Here is an 18,852-nt window from a genome sequence, read left to right as displayed (position 1 = left end):
TAAATTTTGAACCTACCTTTTTTCCTGATCTAAAGAAACCCCAATCCCTCACCCCAGATACACACTTACCTAAATTGGAAGACTGCAACAGCCAAGGGTCCTCTAGTCTTTTGGTTACAATCTTCTTTCTTCTGACCCCACATACCTCTATAAGGTCATCTACCAAACATGTGGGTGATCCCAGAACTATGGAGACATATCAGTGACAACTGTGAGACCGGTACATTTCTCTTGACCAGGTTATGCACATAATTAACATCCAGGGGTTATTACATCAACACTTGTTTTTGAGATCCCCCCTCCACCTCCCTTCCCCCTATTGGCTCACTACATGGTGCAGTTGGCGATCTGAATGCCACGGTAATGGTTTTATGATATTGCTGTAATAACATTATTGCTGTTTAAAATACTTACCTCTGAGTTTCTCTGGAGGAAGTGGGACAGTTGGCCCAGGAAACGTGTCTAGAAGTTCCTTCAGCAACCAATTTGACAAGGGTTGACATAGTACATACTCTGATGTTCAGTTGTATACAAACAACAAAAGGTTGTTGGTTAGGAAATGTATACCAGAAGATATGCGTTGTATGACTTGATGTATGACTTCATTGCATACATGTATGTAATGAAACCGCAATAAGATTGTATACATTAATTTTTTAACGTTTTTTTATTCTCAAGTGTATTGATTGAGTTAGTAAGTATAGTACCGAAAAAGTCTGAAAGATTTTTTTGTTTTTGATTTACCCAGTAGATGGGATGTTGGTATATTCCCAATGTCAAACTCATTTTCATCGTGGGCCACATCCGAGGTATGGTTACTCTCAAAGGGCCGGTTGTATCTGGGGTACGCTATGTACAGAGTGCAGGGTTCAGGAGTGCATTACGTGCAGAGTGCACATTATGCTACATACACAGTGCAGGGTTCAAGTTATACTACGTACCGAGTGCAGAGTTCAAATTACGTTACGTACCGGGTGCAGAGCTCAAATTACACTACATACAGAGTGCTCATGATTACACTAGGTGCAGAGTTCAGGAGTGCATTACATACAGAGTTTAGAGGTGCGTTATGCACAGAGTAAAACCCCAACCCCCCCCCCCCCCCAATCTTCCTCGCATCGCTCTAGAACAATGGTCATAAACCCTGTCCTCAGGGCCCACTAACATGCCAGGTTTTATGTATTCTCTTGGAGAGATGCAGACTAGAAAACTGCAATCACTGAGCGGCAAATTATATCACCTGTGATGGATTTCAGTTATCTCGCAAACCTGGCCTGTTAGTGGGCCCTGAGGACAGGGTTGATGACCATTGCTCTAGAGGATATATTATTTAATGAACCATACCTTATATTTTTTGGACTGTATAATTCACGATCACATGAACAGGAACCACTCTGTTTGGTTCCTAATTTTCAATAGCCAGCAGCTACCCAAGGTGGCGGCTTCTGGCTCTCAAAAGGTGAGAACGTTTATTAATGTGTCTTTGGTGTAGGGTATCATAGCGGGGAACGTTACAATACAGATTACCTTTGGAAAGGGGTTGAAGCTCAACTCCTGGATTAAAAAAAAAAAAAAAGTTTTCTTCCCTCTCCTGTGTGTTGGATAAAAAAAATCTTTATAAAGCATTATTGACCCTCTCCATGCTGCCGTGCTGCCCTTTCGTACCCTCTGCTGCTGGTCATCAGTTTTCTTCCAGGTAGAACGATGCCTAGCGTCATTCAGCCACTTCCGGTGAGCCCAGGGCATAATAGACAAATCTCTTAGGGGAACGTCATTGCACAGCCTGGACTCACTTTGGAATGCAGTATAGGATGGCGGTTAAAGCTGGAGAAGACAATGCAGGAGCCTGGGTTTGTCATATAACTGTGTTAAATGCACTAGGAACTAAAATTAGGGTTGTGGATGTGAAGGCCCTAGACATTTGGTCAATATCATCTTTGTTGAAAAGGTTGCAAAGGGCTCATTCTCCATTTCAACAAAAAAAATGGTGACTGTGACCCATGAGAATTCATTCTGTTCCTTATCAATGAAGTAGGACCGCTGACAAAAATTGTTGCCACTATTCCGATTTGTCAGTCTGCACTTACCCATTAGAAAAATGAGAGCAGCTAGTAGACCAACTTCTGGGTCCACTACAGACCCAACACTTTAAACACTTCTATTCCCTGCGGTTCATTCACAAACAAATTCATTAATACATGCTAGGGTAAATAATAATTATGTTGTAAAGTTTAATAACTTACTATAATAAGCACACTTTTATAATCAAATACATTTATCTTTGTGTTCCAGGTTCCTAATAGTGTTGGGGTGTCTGGTCCTGGCGATTCTAACAACGTTTAAGGAGTATGAAGATATTTCTGGTGACTGGCTGTTGCTTATAGTAAGTATGAGGATTGTACAACTCCCCAACCTTCTTAGGCTAGCCATTATCATTGGTCCTTCACATAACCAATAGCAGGTTACAGGAGGTGGGAGGAGGTGTGCCATAGTGTGACTTTTGGAACTGAAGTCAATGAATGTGCACTTGAGGGCTCTGGGTTTAGGGGCTCCTATGGAGGCCAGGCTGAGATATCTTACAACCTGATTTTATAATTTCCGTACAATCTCCTTCAGATCTACCAAGAACTGTGTACTCCGAGGGCTCTACCATTACAATTCCTTGTTACTCTACGAGGTGTGACAATTTGATTCCCAGAATGCCCGCGGCGTGGCACTATGGTGGTGAGTCACACAGGCATTCACACTTCAGAGTTTTCTGACATATTCTAACTTGCAAGGTAAACGAAAAATCCTGGACAGCCGCACTCAAAAGTAATCTTCGATCTTTATTTAAGTATAATCATAAAAATACTGTACATGCCACAGCATCACAAAGCAGGAAAGTTGACGCGTTTCACACTGTAGTCGGTGCTTAATCAGAGCATATTCTAACTTGCGTTCGCTTGGGTCGCAAACCAGTTGACTCAGTCTTTATGGAGTAGAAGAAGAAATAACACGTGTGTGCATTGTGCTGTTGGCGGAAAATGAGTGACAGGAATGTGGAGCAGCAGATTAACATCATGAATGTGCACTTGAGGGCTCTGGGTTTAGGGGCTCCTATGGAGGCCAGGCTGAGATTTCTTACAACCTGATTTTATCATTTCCGTACAATCTCCTTTAGATCTACCAAGAACTGTGTACTCCGAGGGCTCTACCATTACAATTCCTTGTTACTCTACGAGGTGTGACAATTTGATTTCCAGAATGCCCGCGGCGTGGCACTATGGTGGTGAGTCACACAGGCATTCACACTCCAGAGTTTTCTGACATATTCTAACTTGCAAGGTAAACGAAAAATCCTGGACAGCCGCACTCAAAAGTAATCTTCGATCTTTATTCAAGTATAATCATAAAAATACATGCCACAGCATCACAAAGCAGGAAAGCTGACGCGTTTCACACTGTAGTCGGTGCTTAATCAGAGCATATTCTAACTTGCACTCGCTTGGGTCGCAGACCAGTTGACTCAGTCTTTATGGAGTAGTAGAAGAAATAACACGTGTGTGCATTGTGCTGTTGGTGGAAAATGAGTGACAGGAATGTGGAGCAGCAGATTAACATCAAATTTTACGTGAAAATTGGCAAAAGTTTGAGTGAAACTTTAGCTCTTTTACTACAGGCTTATGGTGAACAAACCATGCAGAAATCAAGTCTTGCTGAATGGCATAGGCCGTTTAGAGTGGCTTGCATTAAGGTAAAAAATGGGTTTTGGCCCCTCATCTCCCCTTTTACTTACCTGAGCCCTCATTTGATCCAGCGCTGTGCACGTCTGCAGCTCTTCTCTCCCCTCACTTCTGGGTCTAACTGGATTTGATGGGGCACCGAGAGCCATTGGCTCCCGCTGTTGTCAATCAAAGCCAGCGACAAGAGAGCGGGGAGGCGGGGGTCGAGTCCTGCTGTCTGTGTCAATGGACACACAGCAGCGGGGCTCGGGAGCGAGCAGGCACTAGTCCCACCATGGGAAACGGCTTACCAAGGGGGCACTGGACAGAGGAGTGGCCAGCAATTCCATTGCACAGAGCAGGTAAATATAGAGATGTTTGTTATTTTTTTTTAAAAAGGACTGATGCAGATGTGAACAGAGTGAGAACCTTCCTACGCTCCTGCTGTGTGTTTTTTTGATCACCAAGGGGATAGTTCACTACAAGTTCATAGAACATGGTACAACGGTCAACCAACATTGCTACTTGGAAATTCTGAAAAGATGATGGGAATCTGTTCAGAGGAAAAGAGTGGATTCTCCACCATGACATTGTTCCGACACAAACATTTTTTCATATATTCCATTCCGGGAATTAAATTCACTCATATATCCAATCAGATGTGCCCTTGTGCTACGTGGTTGTAGGTCAAGGAGATTGTACCGTCAGATCATAATGTGTCAACATCTTGAAGATGTGTGAGTTCTTGCCTTACAGTCCAGTTGGCCATTATCTATTCCCAAGAATAAAAAACATTGCAGCTTACCTGCCCATACATGTGATTGCTGCATTTTCAGGGTGACTGTGGCTACTCCTGTAACTCTCCCTTTGGCAAATAAATCAACTGGACCCATTAAACTCACAGTAGTTGTTACTCTTCTTGACCATCCTTTTTGGATCACTAACACACCTCCCAACTTTTGGGGATGGGAAAGAGGGACACCTATTAGCAAAAGCATGTAGGCATAGGACACGCCCTCTGCCACACCCCCTTAAAGCGGTTGTATACCCGCTGTTTTTTTTCTACACCTGCAAGGGAAAAGGCATAATGAGCTAGTATGCACCGCATACTAGCTCATTATGAGATACTTACCTTAGAACGAGGTGACGGCATCTCACCCAGTCCACGCCGAGGGAGCTGACATTTCCCCTCGGCGTGTCTTCCGGGTATTGCGGCTCCGGCGCTGTAAGTGGCCGGAGCCGCGATGTCGTCACTCCCGCGCATGCGCGCGGGAAACTTCTGTCCGGCAAGCTCCGGAGTTTGCCGGGCTATCAGCCGAGAATCCCCTGTGCGCATGCGCTGCTGCAGTCAGCGGCTCATTGCGAGGTGAATATCTCCTAAACCGTACAGGTTTAGGAGATATTTTTTTTACCTACAGGTAAGCCTTATTATAGGCTTACCTGTAGGTAAAAGTAAAAAAAGAAGGTATACAACCACTCTAAAGAAGTATTTAAAAGAATAAAAGGAGTTTGGAGCACAGCAACATTGCTTGGTAGAACACTGTCAGCTGCATAGCATTACTGGTTGCTAGGACGCTGTCAGCTGCATCGCGTCACTTGTTGCAGAGACACTGCCAGCAAGAGTCATTGCTTACTAGGATGCTGTCAGCTTCATAGCATCAATGATTGCTAAGACCAGTTATGGCCCATCCATTAGGGAAGCCCGGGCACCGCCCCCTCTCTCCAGGCCACCCCCTATATGCATAATGGATAGATTCATGCAGAGAATAAATCTATCCATGGCCGCCGCAGCCGCCCCCTGTTCATGCGTCTGGCACCTTTTGGGGCACAGGGTTCATGAATTACAGCACAGGGGATTTTTTTGAAGCACCTGATTAGAGCCAGATGCTCTAATAGGCTTCAAAATAGGGTGGGCTCGGGTCGCAGAGCATGTATCTGGAGCCCACCCAGGTGTGTTACAACAGCAAATGAATATTTGCTGTTGAAACACTGATCCTCAATTCCAATCAGAAGTGGGTGTGAGACCTGTTTTCCGATTGGCCGAAAAGAGAAGACTCCCGATTGGCCACCGAGGGAGGAAACGGAAGCCACCGCCATGGAGAGCAGGAGAACGGGAGGCCGCCGCCGAGCAGGGGGAAGACGTCGGTGATGGGGTAAGTGCTACTGACCGACATGGGGGGGCGGGCGGCGTACTGTTTGCTGCCCCCCCCAAAAAAAATGTTTGCACCAGGGGCAGGACGACATTGTTTGCTAGAACACTTTTAGCACAGCGTCACTGGTTTCTATATACTATCGGCTGTGCAGCACATAGCATCTTTGCAACCAATAACATTGTGCTCCCAACAGCATCCTAGCAAGCAGTGACAGGGTGGGGCAGAGGGGGTGGTGCATGCAAACATGACCTGATCATTACTACACAGGGGTCACAGTCCGAGCACTAGTCTACCTCTGTATGCCAAATTAGAGCTAATCTTAATTACCTCCAGTTTCTTTTCCTATGAACTGGAAATAAAGAATTAAGTATTTTTTTCCTTTGTTTCTCAGCTTCATTTAATGGTCATAGTGCAGTATTTTCCCTATTCGCTCTTTTTTTTTCAATGAATAACCTTCGATCTGCAGAGACTATAGCCTGAGAACATTTTTTGTCTCATTTGCACAGAATATTTTGCATGCAGTTTTGGTGGACGGGCAGCTATACAATTTAAAAAAAAATAAATACATATATCTAAAAAATCTTGTCTATGTAATCAATGTAGTTCAATCTGAGAGTGTTGTATGGAGTTGTTGGTTGGATCCTGAAAAGTTCTCTTGTTTTTCTTTATGTTTGCTTTTTGGGACAATAGTGCAAGATAGATGTAGGATAACCATGTGAAGTCCATTTATGATTAGGTTTTATTTGTTGCTTTTTCAATCAAAAGCTGGTTAAAAGTGTTAGATATTGTATTAACATTGCCCTGTATAGTTAGACTATTGTAAATTGTGTGGGTTTGCTTAGCCACAGGCTTTAAAGGGGTTACATTATTCGGAAAAAAAAATAGTCTTGCACTGCCATCTAGTGGTAAGAATATATACAGCTCCCTGTTCATGCATTTCAGTAGCAACTTTTTTATAACAATTTTATTTATTAATGTAAAAAAAAAATGGCATCACAATGATCTTTCCTAATATACAGAATGTTATTGAAGTCATTTTTATATCATCCTTTTTTGTGCTGCGTGTTCACATGTATTTGTAAATTGATGTGAAAAATGTTGGTGCTATATATATATATATATATATATATATAGTTAGTCTGGTTGAAAAAAGACACAAGTGCTTCTAGTTATTATTATTATTATTATTATTATTCAGGATTTATATAGCGCCAACAGTTTATGCAGCGCTTTACAATATAAAAGGGAGACAATACAGTTATAATACAATACAATACAATACAATAGGATTAAGAGGGCCCTGCTCAGAAGAGTGTACAATCTAATAGGGTGGGGCAGGTGGTACAAAAGGTTGTAACTGTGGGGAATGAGCTGGTGGAAGTGGTAGGAGATTAGTTGGAGACGTGATAGACTTTCCTGAAGAGATGAGTTTTCAGGGATTGCCTGCAGGTAGCAAGAGTAGGGGATAGCCGGATAGATGGAGGTAGCGAGTTCCAGAGGATGGGAGAGGCTCTGGAGAAATCCTGGAGACGAGCATGGGAGGAGGAGACGAGAGAGCTTGAGAGTAGGAGGTCTTGAGAAGAGCGGAGAGGACGATTTGGGTGATATTTGGAGACAAGATTAGTGATGTAGCTCGGGGCAGAGTTGTGAATGGCTTTGTATGTTGTGGTTAGAATTTTGAATTTAATTCGCTGGGTGATTGGGAGCCAGTGTAGGGATTGAAGTAGAGGGTTGGCAGACACTGAGCGGTTGGTAAGGTGGATAAGTCTGGCAGCAGCATTCATGATAGACTGAAGAGGGGATAGTCTATGGAGAGGTAAGCCAATGAGAAGGGAGTTGCAATACATCAACCAATAAACGGGGGGGGGGGAATAAAAAAAAATCATACAATCTTATATACACAATCCTTCACCTACAGTTGATCCAGAGGAAGGTGCAAAAACCCCAGCAAAGCATGATCCAATTTGCTCCAGCAGGGGAAAAAATTCCTTCCTGATCCCCCGAGAGGCAATTGGATATTCCCTAGATCAACTTCACCTATAAATGTCAGTATCCAGTTATATACGTCCTGTATTATAATACTAGTAATAATAATAATAATAGGAAACTTCCAAGGCATAAGCCCCTTTAGGGTTGTTCCTGGGCTTATGCTGTACCCTTCACATGTGTGATATGCTATGGAGTACTCTATTTTGCTTAAAGAGACCCTGTTGCCAGGCCATTCAACAAAAATCTTCCCATAAGATTTATTCTGGCCATTGAAATGAATAAGCGTTGCAGCGCTAAATGCACCTAACGTTTTGGAGCGTTTAGATATGTTATCACGCGTTTAGGCACATCGGGCGTTTTTTTGCTGCCTGAATGTTCCTCTCCTAAATGTGATTTTGCTGTGTTAAGATTTCAACAACACAGCAAAACGTGCAAAGCTCAACTCGCAGTAAGCTACATGAGCTGCTTTGATGTGCTTGCTGCATGTAGGACATTGAAATGAATGGGCTGCCCTATGTGCGTAGGGTGAGAAAGCACACAAAAAAAGACATACAAATGATTTTGTGTTCATTCTCAGTATGCCTAGATGTGAATGCAGCTTTTCTTTTCTTTCTTTTTCTCCTTTTTCTTTCTTTCTTCTTCTTCTTTCTTTCTTTTTTTTTTTTTTGTTCTTTTTCTTTCTTCTTCTTTTTTCATTTTCTTCTTCTTTTCTTCCTTTTTTTCTTCTTTTTCTTTCTTCTTCTTTTTTTTTTCTTTTTTTTTCTTTCTTCTTTTTCTTCTTCCTTCTTATTTTTTTTTTCTTCTGTTTCTTTAGTTTTTCTCCTTTTCTTTCTTTCTTTCGTCTTCTTTTTCTTCTTTTCTTTTTCCTCTACTTCTTCTTTCTTCTTATTTCTTCTTTCTTCTTCCTTCTTCTTTCTTTCTTCTTCCTTTTCTTTCTTCTTATTCTTTCTTCTTCTTTCTTTCTTCTTCCTTTTCTTTTTCTTTCTTTCTTCTTCCTTTTCTTTCTTCTTCTTCTTCTTCTTTCTTTTTTTTCTTCCTCTTCTTTCTTTTCTTTTTCTTTATTTCTTCTTCCTTTTCTTTTTCTTTCTTACGTCTTCCTTTTCTTTTTCTTTCTTTCTTCCTTTATTCTTCTTTTTCTTCTGTTTTTTTTTTTCTTTCTTTCTTCTTTCTTTCTTCTTTTCTTTCTTCTTCTTCTTCCAAACAGTTTGCACAGCACTTTACAATAAAAGACCCAACAAGCAGTGTGAAGACCCATCACAGCTGATGTGCAGACCTGAAGCTCAAGTGATGAGATGTTTTCAATGGAGTCCTACAATTAGGTTTAGTTCTCTGGGATCCACCAAATGCTGAAATATCTGTCTAGGCTGGAATGACTCTTTAACCCTGATGATGTTTTTTTTTTTTTTTTTTTGTAAAATTTGAATGTCCATTTATCGTATTTCTTGTTTATCTTACAGGAAAGGTTCGCCCTGGTTATTTTTGGAGCAGAATTTGCCTTAAGAATTTGGGCAGCAGGCTGCTGCTGTCGTTATAAGGGCTGGAGGGGGAGACTGAAGTTTGCCAGAAAGCCATTATGCATGCTGGGTAAGCTTATTTTTCAGATTCAGAGGGGTGGACATTTTGGTTGGGCATCTTTGCTGCTGTGGGATTTGAAGTTATGAAACGTTGGATGTGGCACGAACTAGTCTGCAAACAGATCGATAAACTACTGCTGGTTACCAGTCAGCTACTGTTATTGTACACCACTTATGGTCAGAAAACTCCTCCAAGCAATAGAGGTGGACCTCAGTATGCAGCTCTTGGCTTAGCCTAGGGAGCCCCTTCTGTGGGTCTTGATGAGGCCTGCAGTGTTTCCGCACTAGGAATGAAATCTGCCATTTACTAAGTGACTGTGGTCAGAGGTGTATAGGGGGCCAGGGGGAGCAGTGTTCCTTGTGGGACATTACACAAAAAGAATTTTTTTTGAGGGCCATGACTTCAGGCAGGAGAGTCTCTGAACTTCATGCCCTGGGTGTATCAGATAGGCATATTACCTTTTTTTTTTAGACCAGGTGGAACTTCGCCCAGTAGACCGTTTTGTGCCAAAAGTAGCCACTACATTTCATCAAACAGGCATCTGGGCTTTACAAAACTTCCCGGAAGAAGATTTGGGCAGACTACATGAGCTGGATGTTTCAAGAACCTTAAGGAAATACCTGTCAGCTAGGGATGAGCTTCGTGTTCGAGTCGAACCCATGTTCGACTCGAACATCGGCTGTTCGATCGTTCGCCGAATTGCGAACGATATGGGCCGTTCGCGCCAAATTCGTGTGGCGCGTCACGGCCCATAATTCACTGCGGCATTGCAGTGCATTGCTTGCTGATGATTGGCCAAGCATGCACTATGACCCGCATGCTTGGCCAATCACAGCGCCGCTTTAACAGAGAGCCATAATTGGCCAAAGCCAAGGAGGCTTTGGCCAATTATGGCTCAGGGGATTTAGTACACGCCCCACACTATATAAGGCCGCCTGCACGGCGGCCCTGTGCAGTGTGTTCCGGTGTGCTTAGAGAGAGAGAGAGACAGTGTCATTTCATTTGAGTTAGCTAGATTAGGCAGGACAGTCAGTCAGTTAGCTGCACTTAAAGTGTATTGTGTATATATATATATGCATCCCAGGTGTTGCATATATATATATATATATATACACTGTATTCAGTTTAGCTAGATCCGTTCCTGTTATCTTCTAGACTATTTACATTTAGTGCAGTGCGTCCTGCTCACAGTGTTCAGCTAGATCCGTTCCTGTTATATTCCTACTGACAGGCAGACTTGTCTTGTTACAGTATTTTGAAGAAAATTACTGGTGTTCTTTTGATCCTATTAGTACCACAGTCAGGCAGCTAGACTATTTACATTAAGTGCAGTGCGTCCTGCTCACAGTGTTCAGCTAGATCCGTTCCTGTTATCTTCTTACTGACAGGCAGGCTTGTCTTGTTACAGTATTTTAAAGAAAATTACTGGTGTTCTTTTGATCCTATTAGTACCACAGTCAGGCAGCTAGACTATTTACAGTTAGTGCAGTGTGTCCTGCCCACAGTGTTCTGCTAAACCTACAAGTAAGTGGGGTGCGTCCTGCTCACAGTGTTCAGCTAAACCTACAAGCTAGTGGGGTGCGTCCTGCTCACAGTGTTCAGCTAGATCCGTTCCTGTTATCTTCTTACTGACAGGCAGGCTTGTCTTGTTACAGTAAATACAGCTACCTGAAGAAAATTGATGGTGTTCTTTTGATCCTATTAGTACCACAGTCAGGCAGCTAGACTATTTACAGTTAGTGCAGTGCGTCCTGCTCACAGTGTTCTGCTAAACCTACAAGTTAGTGGGGTGCGTCCTGCTCACAGTGTTCAGCTAAACCTACAAGTTAGTGGGGTGCGTCCACCTCACAGTGTTCAGCTAAACCTACAAGCTAGTGGGGTGCGTCCTGCTCACAGTGTTCAGCTAGATCCGTTCCTGTTATCTTCTTACTGACAGGCAGGTTTGTCTTGTTACAGTAAATACAGCTACCTGAAGAAAATTGCTGGTGTTCTTTTGATCCTATTAGTACCACAGTCAGGCAGCTAGACTATTTACAGTTAGTGCAGTGCGTCCTGCTCACAGTGTTCTGCTAAACCTACAAGTTAGTGGGGTGCGTCCTGCTCACAGTGTTCAGCTAAACCTACAAGTTAGTGGGGTGCGTCCACCTCACAGTGTTCAGCTAAACCTACAAGCTAGTGGGGTGCGTCCTGCTCACAGTGTTCAGCTAGATCCGTTCCTGTTATCTTCTTACTGACAGGCAGGCTTGTCTTGTTACAGTATTTTAAAGAAAATTGCTGGTGTTCTTTTGATCCTATTAGTACCACAGTCAGGCAGCTAGACTATTTACAGTTAGTGCAGTGCGTCCTGCTCACAGTGTTCAGCTAAACCTACAAGTTAGTGGGGTGCGTCCACCTCACAGTGTTCAGCTAAAGCTACCTGTAGAAGGTTGGTGGTGTTCTCATACTACAGGCAGGCAGTTGATTTTGCTAGCTGCAGTATCAGTACATATATATATATATCCCAGCTTAGTGCAGCTACAGGCCATTAGTATGTCTGGAAGGCCAAGAAGGAGAGGCAGACAGTCACAAGCCAATAAGAGAGGGCAAGCAGGCTCTGTGTCTAGTGCTGGTCGTGGAGACGGTGCATCCTCATCAGCACGTGGCCATGGGACACGCTTGGCCTTTTTTTCGGCAGCTGGCCATGTTGAGCCGCAACATGCGGAAGACTTGGTCGAGTGGATGACCAAGCCGTCCTCATCCTCCTCATCCTCTCTCACCCATGCCCAGGGTACTTTGTCTGGCAAAGCAGCGGCCTCTTCCCTTGGCTCAATGTCATCAGTGACTCCTTCCCTAGCCCCACCATGTCCTCCTGAGGAGTCCCTCGAACTGTTTGACCACAGTGTTGGGTACATGCTCCAGGAGGATGCCCAGCGTTTGGAAGGCTCTGATGATGATACTGAGCTCGATGAAGGCAGTAACACGAGCACGGACAGAGGGGGTGCCCAAGAAGGACAGCAATCTGGCAGTCATGCTCCCCCTGCTGCAGCATACTGCCAGGTTTGCTCCAGTGATGAGGAGGGAGGGGATGATGAGGTCACTGACTCAACGTGGGTGCCTGATAGGAGAGAGGAGAAGGAGGAGGAGGAGGAGGAGGCGGCACATCACCAACGAGGCAGGATGCCCTCCAGGGGCCAGCCTAAGGGCAGCACATTGACTGCATCACACCCCAAAGCTCCACATGTGCAGGGCGCTGCAGTCTCTGCGCGTTATTCAAAAAGTTCTTTGGTGTGCTCCTTTTTTGAGACGAGTGCATCAGATCGCACCGCTGCTATTTGCAACATATGTCTCAAGCGTATCTCGCGTGGCCAAAACATCTCCCGCTTGGGTACCACATGCTTGACCAGACATATGTTGACCTGCCATGCAGTTTGTTGGCAAGCGTATCTAAAAGACCCACACCAAAGAACAAAGAGGACCTCTGCTTGCTCCTCATCAGCTGAGATTTCCAACCCCACTAGACCTTCAGTCCTCTCTGAGACCTGCACTGAGAGGAATGAAGGTGTAGAATTAGGTGTGTCACAGCCACGTACTTGTGGGCAATCTGATTTTGGTACACCGACGTCAGATTGTACCAGGCAAATTTCCCTGCCCCAGCTGCTGCACCGCCGAAAGAAGTTTGCTCCCAGCCATCCACATGCCCAACGGTTGAATGCTAGCTTGGCAAAATTGCTAGCACTTCAACTGCTGCCTTTTCAGTTGGTAGACTCTGCCCCCTTCCGTGAGTTTGTGGAATGTGCGGTTCCTCAGTGGCAGGTACCCAAACGCCACTTTTTCTCACGGAAGGCAATTCCGGCTCTCTACCAGCATGTGGAAGGCAATGTCCATGCCTCGCTGGACAGGGCGGTCAGCGGTAAGGTGCATATTACCGCTGACTCATGGTCCAGCAGGCATGGACAGGGACGTTACCTAAGTTTCACGGCGCATTGGGTGACTCTGCTGGCAGCTGGGAAGGATGCAGGACAAGGTGCAGTAGTGTTGGAGGTTGTTCCGCCACCACGCCTCCGAAATGCTAATGATTGTGACACACCTCTCTCCTCCACCCCCTCCTCTTCTTCTTCCTCCATGGCCTCTTCCTCGGAACCAGCGGTGCTCCGTAGTCATTCAAGGGGCTACGCAAGTACGCAGGCCAAAAGATGCCATGCAGTGCTTGAGCTGGTGTGCTTGGGGGACAGGAGCCACACTGGGGCAGAGGTTCTGTCAGCTCTGCAGGGGCAGGTTCAGAGGTGGTTGACGCCACGCCAACTTAAGGCAGGAATGGTGGTTTGCGACAATGGCACCAACCTCCTCTCTGCCCTCCGACAGGGACAAATGACCCATGTGCCCTGTTTGGCTCACGTCCTTAACTTGGTGGTGCAGCGGTTCTTGGGCAGGTACCCGGGCTTACAGGATGTCCTGAGGCAGGCCAGGAAAGTCTGTGTGCATTTCCGCCGGTCATATAATGCCAGTGCTTGGCTGACGGACCTCCAAAAGGAGTTTAACCTGCCCAAGAACCGCCTAATCTGTGACATGCCCACCAGGTGGAACTCAACGTTGGCCATGCTGCAGCGGCTGCACACGCAGCAGAGGGCCATCAATGAGTACCTGTGCGACTATGGCACCAGGACAGGGTCAGGGGAGCTTGTTTTTTTTTCCCCACGCCAGTGGGCCATGATCAGGGATGCATGCACTGTCCTGTCACCATTTGAGGAGGCCACGAGGATGGTGAGCAGTGACAGTGCATGCATCAGTGACACTGTCCCCCTTGTCCACCTGTTGGAGCACACGCTGCGTGGAATAATGGACAGGGCATTTGAGGCAGAACAGAGGCAGGAAGAGGAGGACTTCCTTAGCTCTCAAGGCCCCCTTTATCCAGACAGTGTTCCTGCGTGCCCGCCGATCACACAGGAAGAGGACGAGGAGGAAGAGGAGGAGGAGGAGGAAGATTGTGTCAGTATGGAGGTGGAGCCTGGCACTCAGCATCAGCAGCAGTCTTTAAGGGATCAGTCCCAAGAAACACATGGACTTGTACGTGGCTGGGAGGAGGTGGCTGCGGACCATGTCGTCCTTAGTGACCCAGAGGACTCCGGACCGAATGCCTCAGCAAACCTACGCTGCATGGCCTCCCTGATCCTGCAAAGCCTGCGTAAGGATCCTCGTATTCGTGGTATCAAGGAGAAGGACCAATACTGGCTGGCAACCCTCCTTGATCCACGTTACAAGGGTAAGGTTGCGGACCTTATCTTGCCATCGCAGAGGGAGCAGAGGATGAAACATCTTCGGGAGGCCTTGCAGAAAGGTCTGTGCAACGCGTTCCCAGAGACTGGGAGGTTACAAACTCCTGTTTCTGGACAACGTGTTGCTGAGGCTTCGGTCAGTCAAAGAAGGAGCGGTGGAGAAGGTGGCCGTCTGACCGATGCGTTCAGACAATTTTTTGGTCCGCAGCCCCAAGGTATGATCGGTTCAAGCAACCATCGCCAGCGTCTGTTTTACATGGTGCAGGAATACCTAGGGGCAAGATCAGACTTGGACACCTTTCCCACCGAAAATCCTCTGGGTTACTGGGTCTTGAGGATGGATCACCGGCCAGAGCTTGCACAGTATGCAATTGAGCTACTGGCCTGTCCTGCATCCAGCGTTCTTTCGGAACGCACATTCAGTGCTGCTGGAGGCGTGGTAACCGATCACAGGGTGCGTCTGTCCACTGACTCGGTCGATCGACTGACCTTCATAAAAATGAATGAGTCTTGGATCACCACCAGCTACCAAGCACCTGATGCTGATGTAACCGAATAATTTTTTTTGAAATCTCAGATCCCTTCAAAGACTGCCTATGCTGATGCTGAGTGACTATCCCTGAGTAATTATCCTCTTCCTCCTCAATCATCACGCTGATAGCTTGTAAGAACATTTTTGGTTCTGGGTGCCACCACCAGTGCCTAAGGCACAATTTTTCAGCCCCTGTTTAACAGGGGCGTGTAATTACGATTTTTGATGTAATACTTTGCAGCAGGGCTCGTTCCTGCATTCCAACTAGAGTGTCTGTGAGGGGTTGCAGTGTTGTGGCACCAGCACCAGTGCCTAAGGCCCAATTTTTCAGCCCTTGTTTAACAGGGGCGTGTAATTACAATTTTTGATGCAATACTTTGCAGCAGGGCTCGTTCCTGCATTCCAACTAGAGTGTCTGTGAGGGGTTGCAGTGTTGTGGCACCAGCACCGGTGCCTAAGGCCTAATTTTTCAGCTCCTGTTCAACAGGGGCATGTAATTACAATTCTTGATCTAATATTTCACAGCAGAGCCCTGTGAGGGCTTACAGTGTTGTGGCCACAGCAACACCTAAGGCCCAAATTTCTGCTGAGTATATAGGGCAGGACCCTACTTTCAAACAACTAACTTACAAACGACTCCTACTTGCAAACGGAAGGAGACAACAGGAAGTGAGAATAAATCTACCCCTAGGAAGGGAAATTCTCTCCTGTAAGAGTTAATATGGGAAAAACATTTCTCCTTTCCACTGATGCTTTCCAATCCATTGGGACAAAAAGTGAGGTGAAATCTTCTGAAGAGGAGGAAAGACAGCAAAACAAATGTCACAGGGGTGATAACCCTTCCCTATGTTTTCCAAAAAGCTTAAAAAAGATTTTTTGGCTGGAGCTAAACACGTTAAAAATGTACCCGTTCAAAATTACAAAGAGATTCTACTTAACAACAAACCTACAGCCTGTATACTGCTGTTCAGAGTATATAGGGCCTGGTGACCCCACACCTTTCCTTATTTTAATTTGGGTGCGGGGTTCCCCTTAATATCCATACAAGACCCAAAGGGCCTGGTAATGGACTGGGGGGTACCCATGCCGTTTGTCTCACTGATTTTCATCCATATTGCCAGGACCCGACATTACATTAAACCCGCAAGCAGTTTTAAATCAGATTTTTTCCTTTAAAAATGACATTTGGTGCAGGGACTGTTCTAAACACGGGAAACACGCGTCACTTTACAGGCATACTATAGACACCCCTCAGGTACGATATTTAAAGGAATATTTCACTTTTTTTTTTTTACTTTAAGCATCATTAAAATCACTGCTCCCGAAAAAACGGCCGTTTTTAAAAGTTTTTTTTGCATTGATACATGTCCCCTGGGGTAGGACCCGGGTCCCCAAACCCTTTTTAGGACAATACCATGCAAATTAGCCTTTAAAATGAGCACTTTTGATTTCGAACGTTCGAGTCCCATAGACGTCAATGGGGTTCTAACGTTCGTGCGAACTTTCGGTCCGTTCGCAGGTTCTGGTGCGAACCGAACCGGGGGGTGTTCGGCTCATCCCTACTGTCAGCCACTGCACCCTTCAGATGCTCAGATAAGCTCTTCATAATCCCAGTAGGAAAACACAAAGGAAAGGAGGCTACCTCAAGAACCTTTGGCGAGCTGGATCGTCAAGCTTATTCACAGAGCATACAGGGCAAGAGGGTGTGAACTCTCTTCAATGGTGACTGCACACTCTACCAGGAAGGTAGCACCTCGTGGGCAGCCCTTTCAAATGTGTCTATGGAGACCATCTGCAGAGCAGCTTCATGGTCCTCTCAAAATACCTTCCTAAGGCATTATAGGGTAGATCTGGGTGCCTTTATTAGCTGTAGACTTTGGGAGAAGAACAATCCAATCTTCTCTTACATTGTAAATAAAACTAAAATTGTTTACCCACTTCAGCTCCGGAAGGATTTACCCCTTCCTGACCAGAGCACTTTTTGCGATTCGGCACTGCGTCGCTTTAACTGACATCTGTGCGGTCGTGCGACGTTGCACCCAAACAAAATGGACGTCCTTTTTTCCCACAAATAGAGCTTTCTTTTGGTGGTATTTGATCACCTCTGCGGGTTTTATTTTTTGCGCTATAAACAAAAAAACTTCAATTTTGAAAAAAAAGCAATAATGGCGGCTATCTGCGATTTTTATCGTGACTGCGACATTATGGCGGACACATCAGACACTTTTGACACTATTTTGGGACCATTGTCATTTATACAGCGATCAGTGCTATAAAAATGCACTGATTACTGTGTAAATGACACTGGCAAGGAAGGGGTTAACACTAGGGGGCGATCAAGGGGTTAAGTGTGTCCTAGGGAGTGATTCTAACTGTGGGGGGGATTGTCTCACTAGAACATGACAGCGATCACTGCTCTCGATGACAGGGAGCAGTAGATCTCTGTCAGGTTGCTAGGCAGAACAGGGAAATGCCTTGTTTACCTAGGCATCGCCCCGTTCTGCCGCTCCGTGACACGATCGTGGGCCCCCGGCGGACATTGAGTCCGTGGGACCCGCGGGCATGCTCACGGAGTACGCGGCGGGCGTGCGGGCGCCCACTATGCCGTGATTTACAGGGGATGTACCTGTATGCCCATTTGCCCAGCTGTGCCATTGTGCCAACGTATATCGTCGTGCGCTGGTCGGCAAGGGGTTATGCAGTACCCAACCTGTCAGCTAGTTATTTATCACTGGTATGCTGCCATGTTGGTGTCAGGAAAACGGTAAGTTGTATCAAATACTTACTGTAATTTTCCTTTCCTGATGGCAAACCATGGCAGCATACGGACCCACCCTTGCACAGTATGTTTCGGTATGCGGCTTGTTACAAAGAATAGGGGGGCGGCTAACTATGCCTTTTTTTATGCTATTCACTTGTCCTGAGGGAGTGGTCAAGAGGCGGAGCTCTATCACTGGTATGCTTCCATGGTTTGGCGTCAGGAAAAGAAAATAACGGTAAGTATTTGATACAATTTTCCGTTATCATGCCAGTGCCCTCCAGCTCCCTCTGCTGCCAGGAGTGAAGTATTGTACTGTGTAAATTAAGAGTGGCCGAAGTTGTAGCTTACACAGGGATATGGGCTCCCTAGGTAATGGTGTTAGTTGACCCAGCGCTGTCACATGGAGCAAGTCGCATGCGGGGTATATCCTTTGGCTTCTTACGCTGAAAGGAGCAATGGGGGAACATAGGAAAGGTATGTGCCAGGGGAGAATTAAAGAAAACTTGGCATGGGCAAAGCACAGGTTATGTTTTAAGGAACAACTTAACCTTTACTGAAGTTGCCCTTTATTAAATCCAGTGCAGCCCACTTGAGATATTACTGACTCTTCTTCCCGATTCAGCATTGTTTCTGCAGACAAGGTTGAGTAAGCCATACTGTACTTATGGTGGCCTCCAGCAGTCTTTCGGTGTATCCATAGCAATGAATAGGACCTGTGCTGTATAGAGAGGCACTGACTGGGTAGATTGCTGGATTGAAGAGCAAGGTAAACATTATCCTGTGGGTTAGGAGTTTCCAAAATGGCAGCTTCTAATACAAACCCCCCGCAAAAAATGCCTTTTAGCCCAAAAAAACAAAAAAAAAAACCACACATGCTTCCTCTGTA

General features: G+C 45.5%; 1 protein-coding gene across 1 annotated transcript in view; it reads left to right on the top strand.

Moving 5' to 3' along the window:
* Positions 1-18,852, top strand: part of KCNQ3 (potassium voltage-gated channel subfamily Q member 3) — a 297,565-nt gene that overhangs the window by 163,003 nt on the left and 115,710 nt on the right. Inside the window, exons 2-3 of the mRNA XM_073632266.1 lie at positions 2,293-2,383; positions 9,304-9,430. Coding sequence (XP_073488367.1) covers positions 2,293-2,383; positions 9,304-9,430 — 218 coding nt within the window. The remainder of the gene's footprint in view (positions 1-2,292; positions 2,384-9,303; positions 9,431-18,852) is intronic.

Source organism: Aquarana catesbeiana, linkage group LG05 (genome assembly GCF_042186555.1).
Source record: "Aquarana catesbeiana isolate 2022-GZ linkage group LG05, ASM4218655v1, whole genome shotgun sequence".
NCBI lineage: Eukaryota > Metazoa > Chordata > Amphibia > Anura > Ranidae > Aquarana > Aquarana catesbeiana.
Note: the sequence above shows the minus strand (reverse complement) of the source record. Positions and strands in the feature narration are given on the sequence as shown.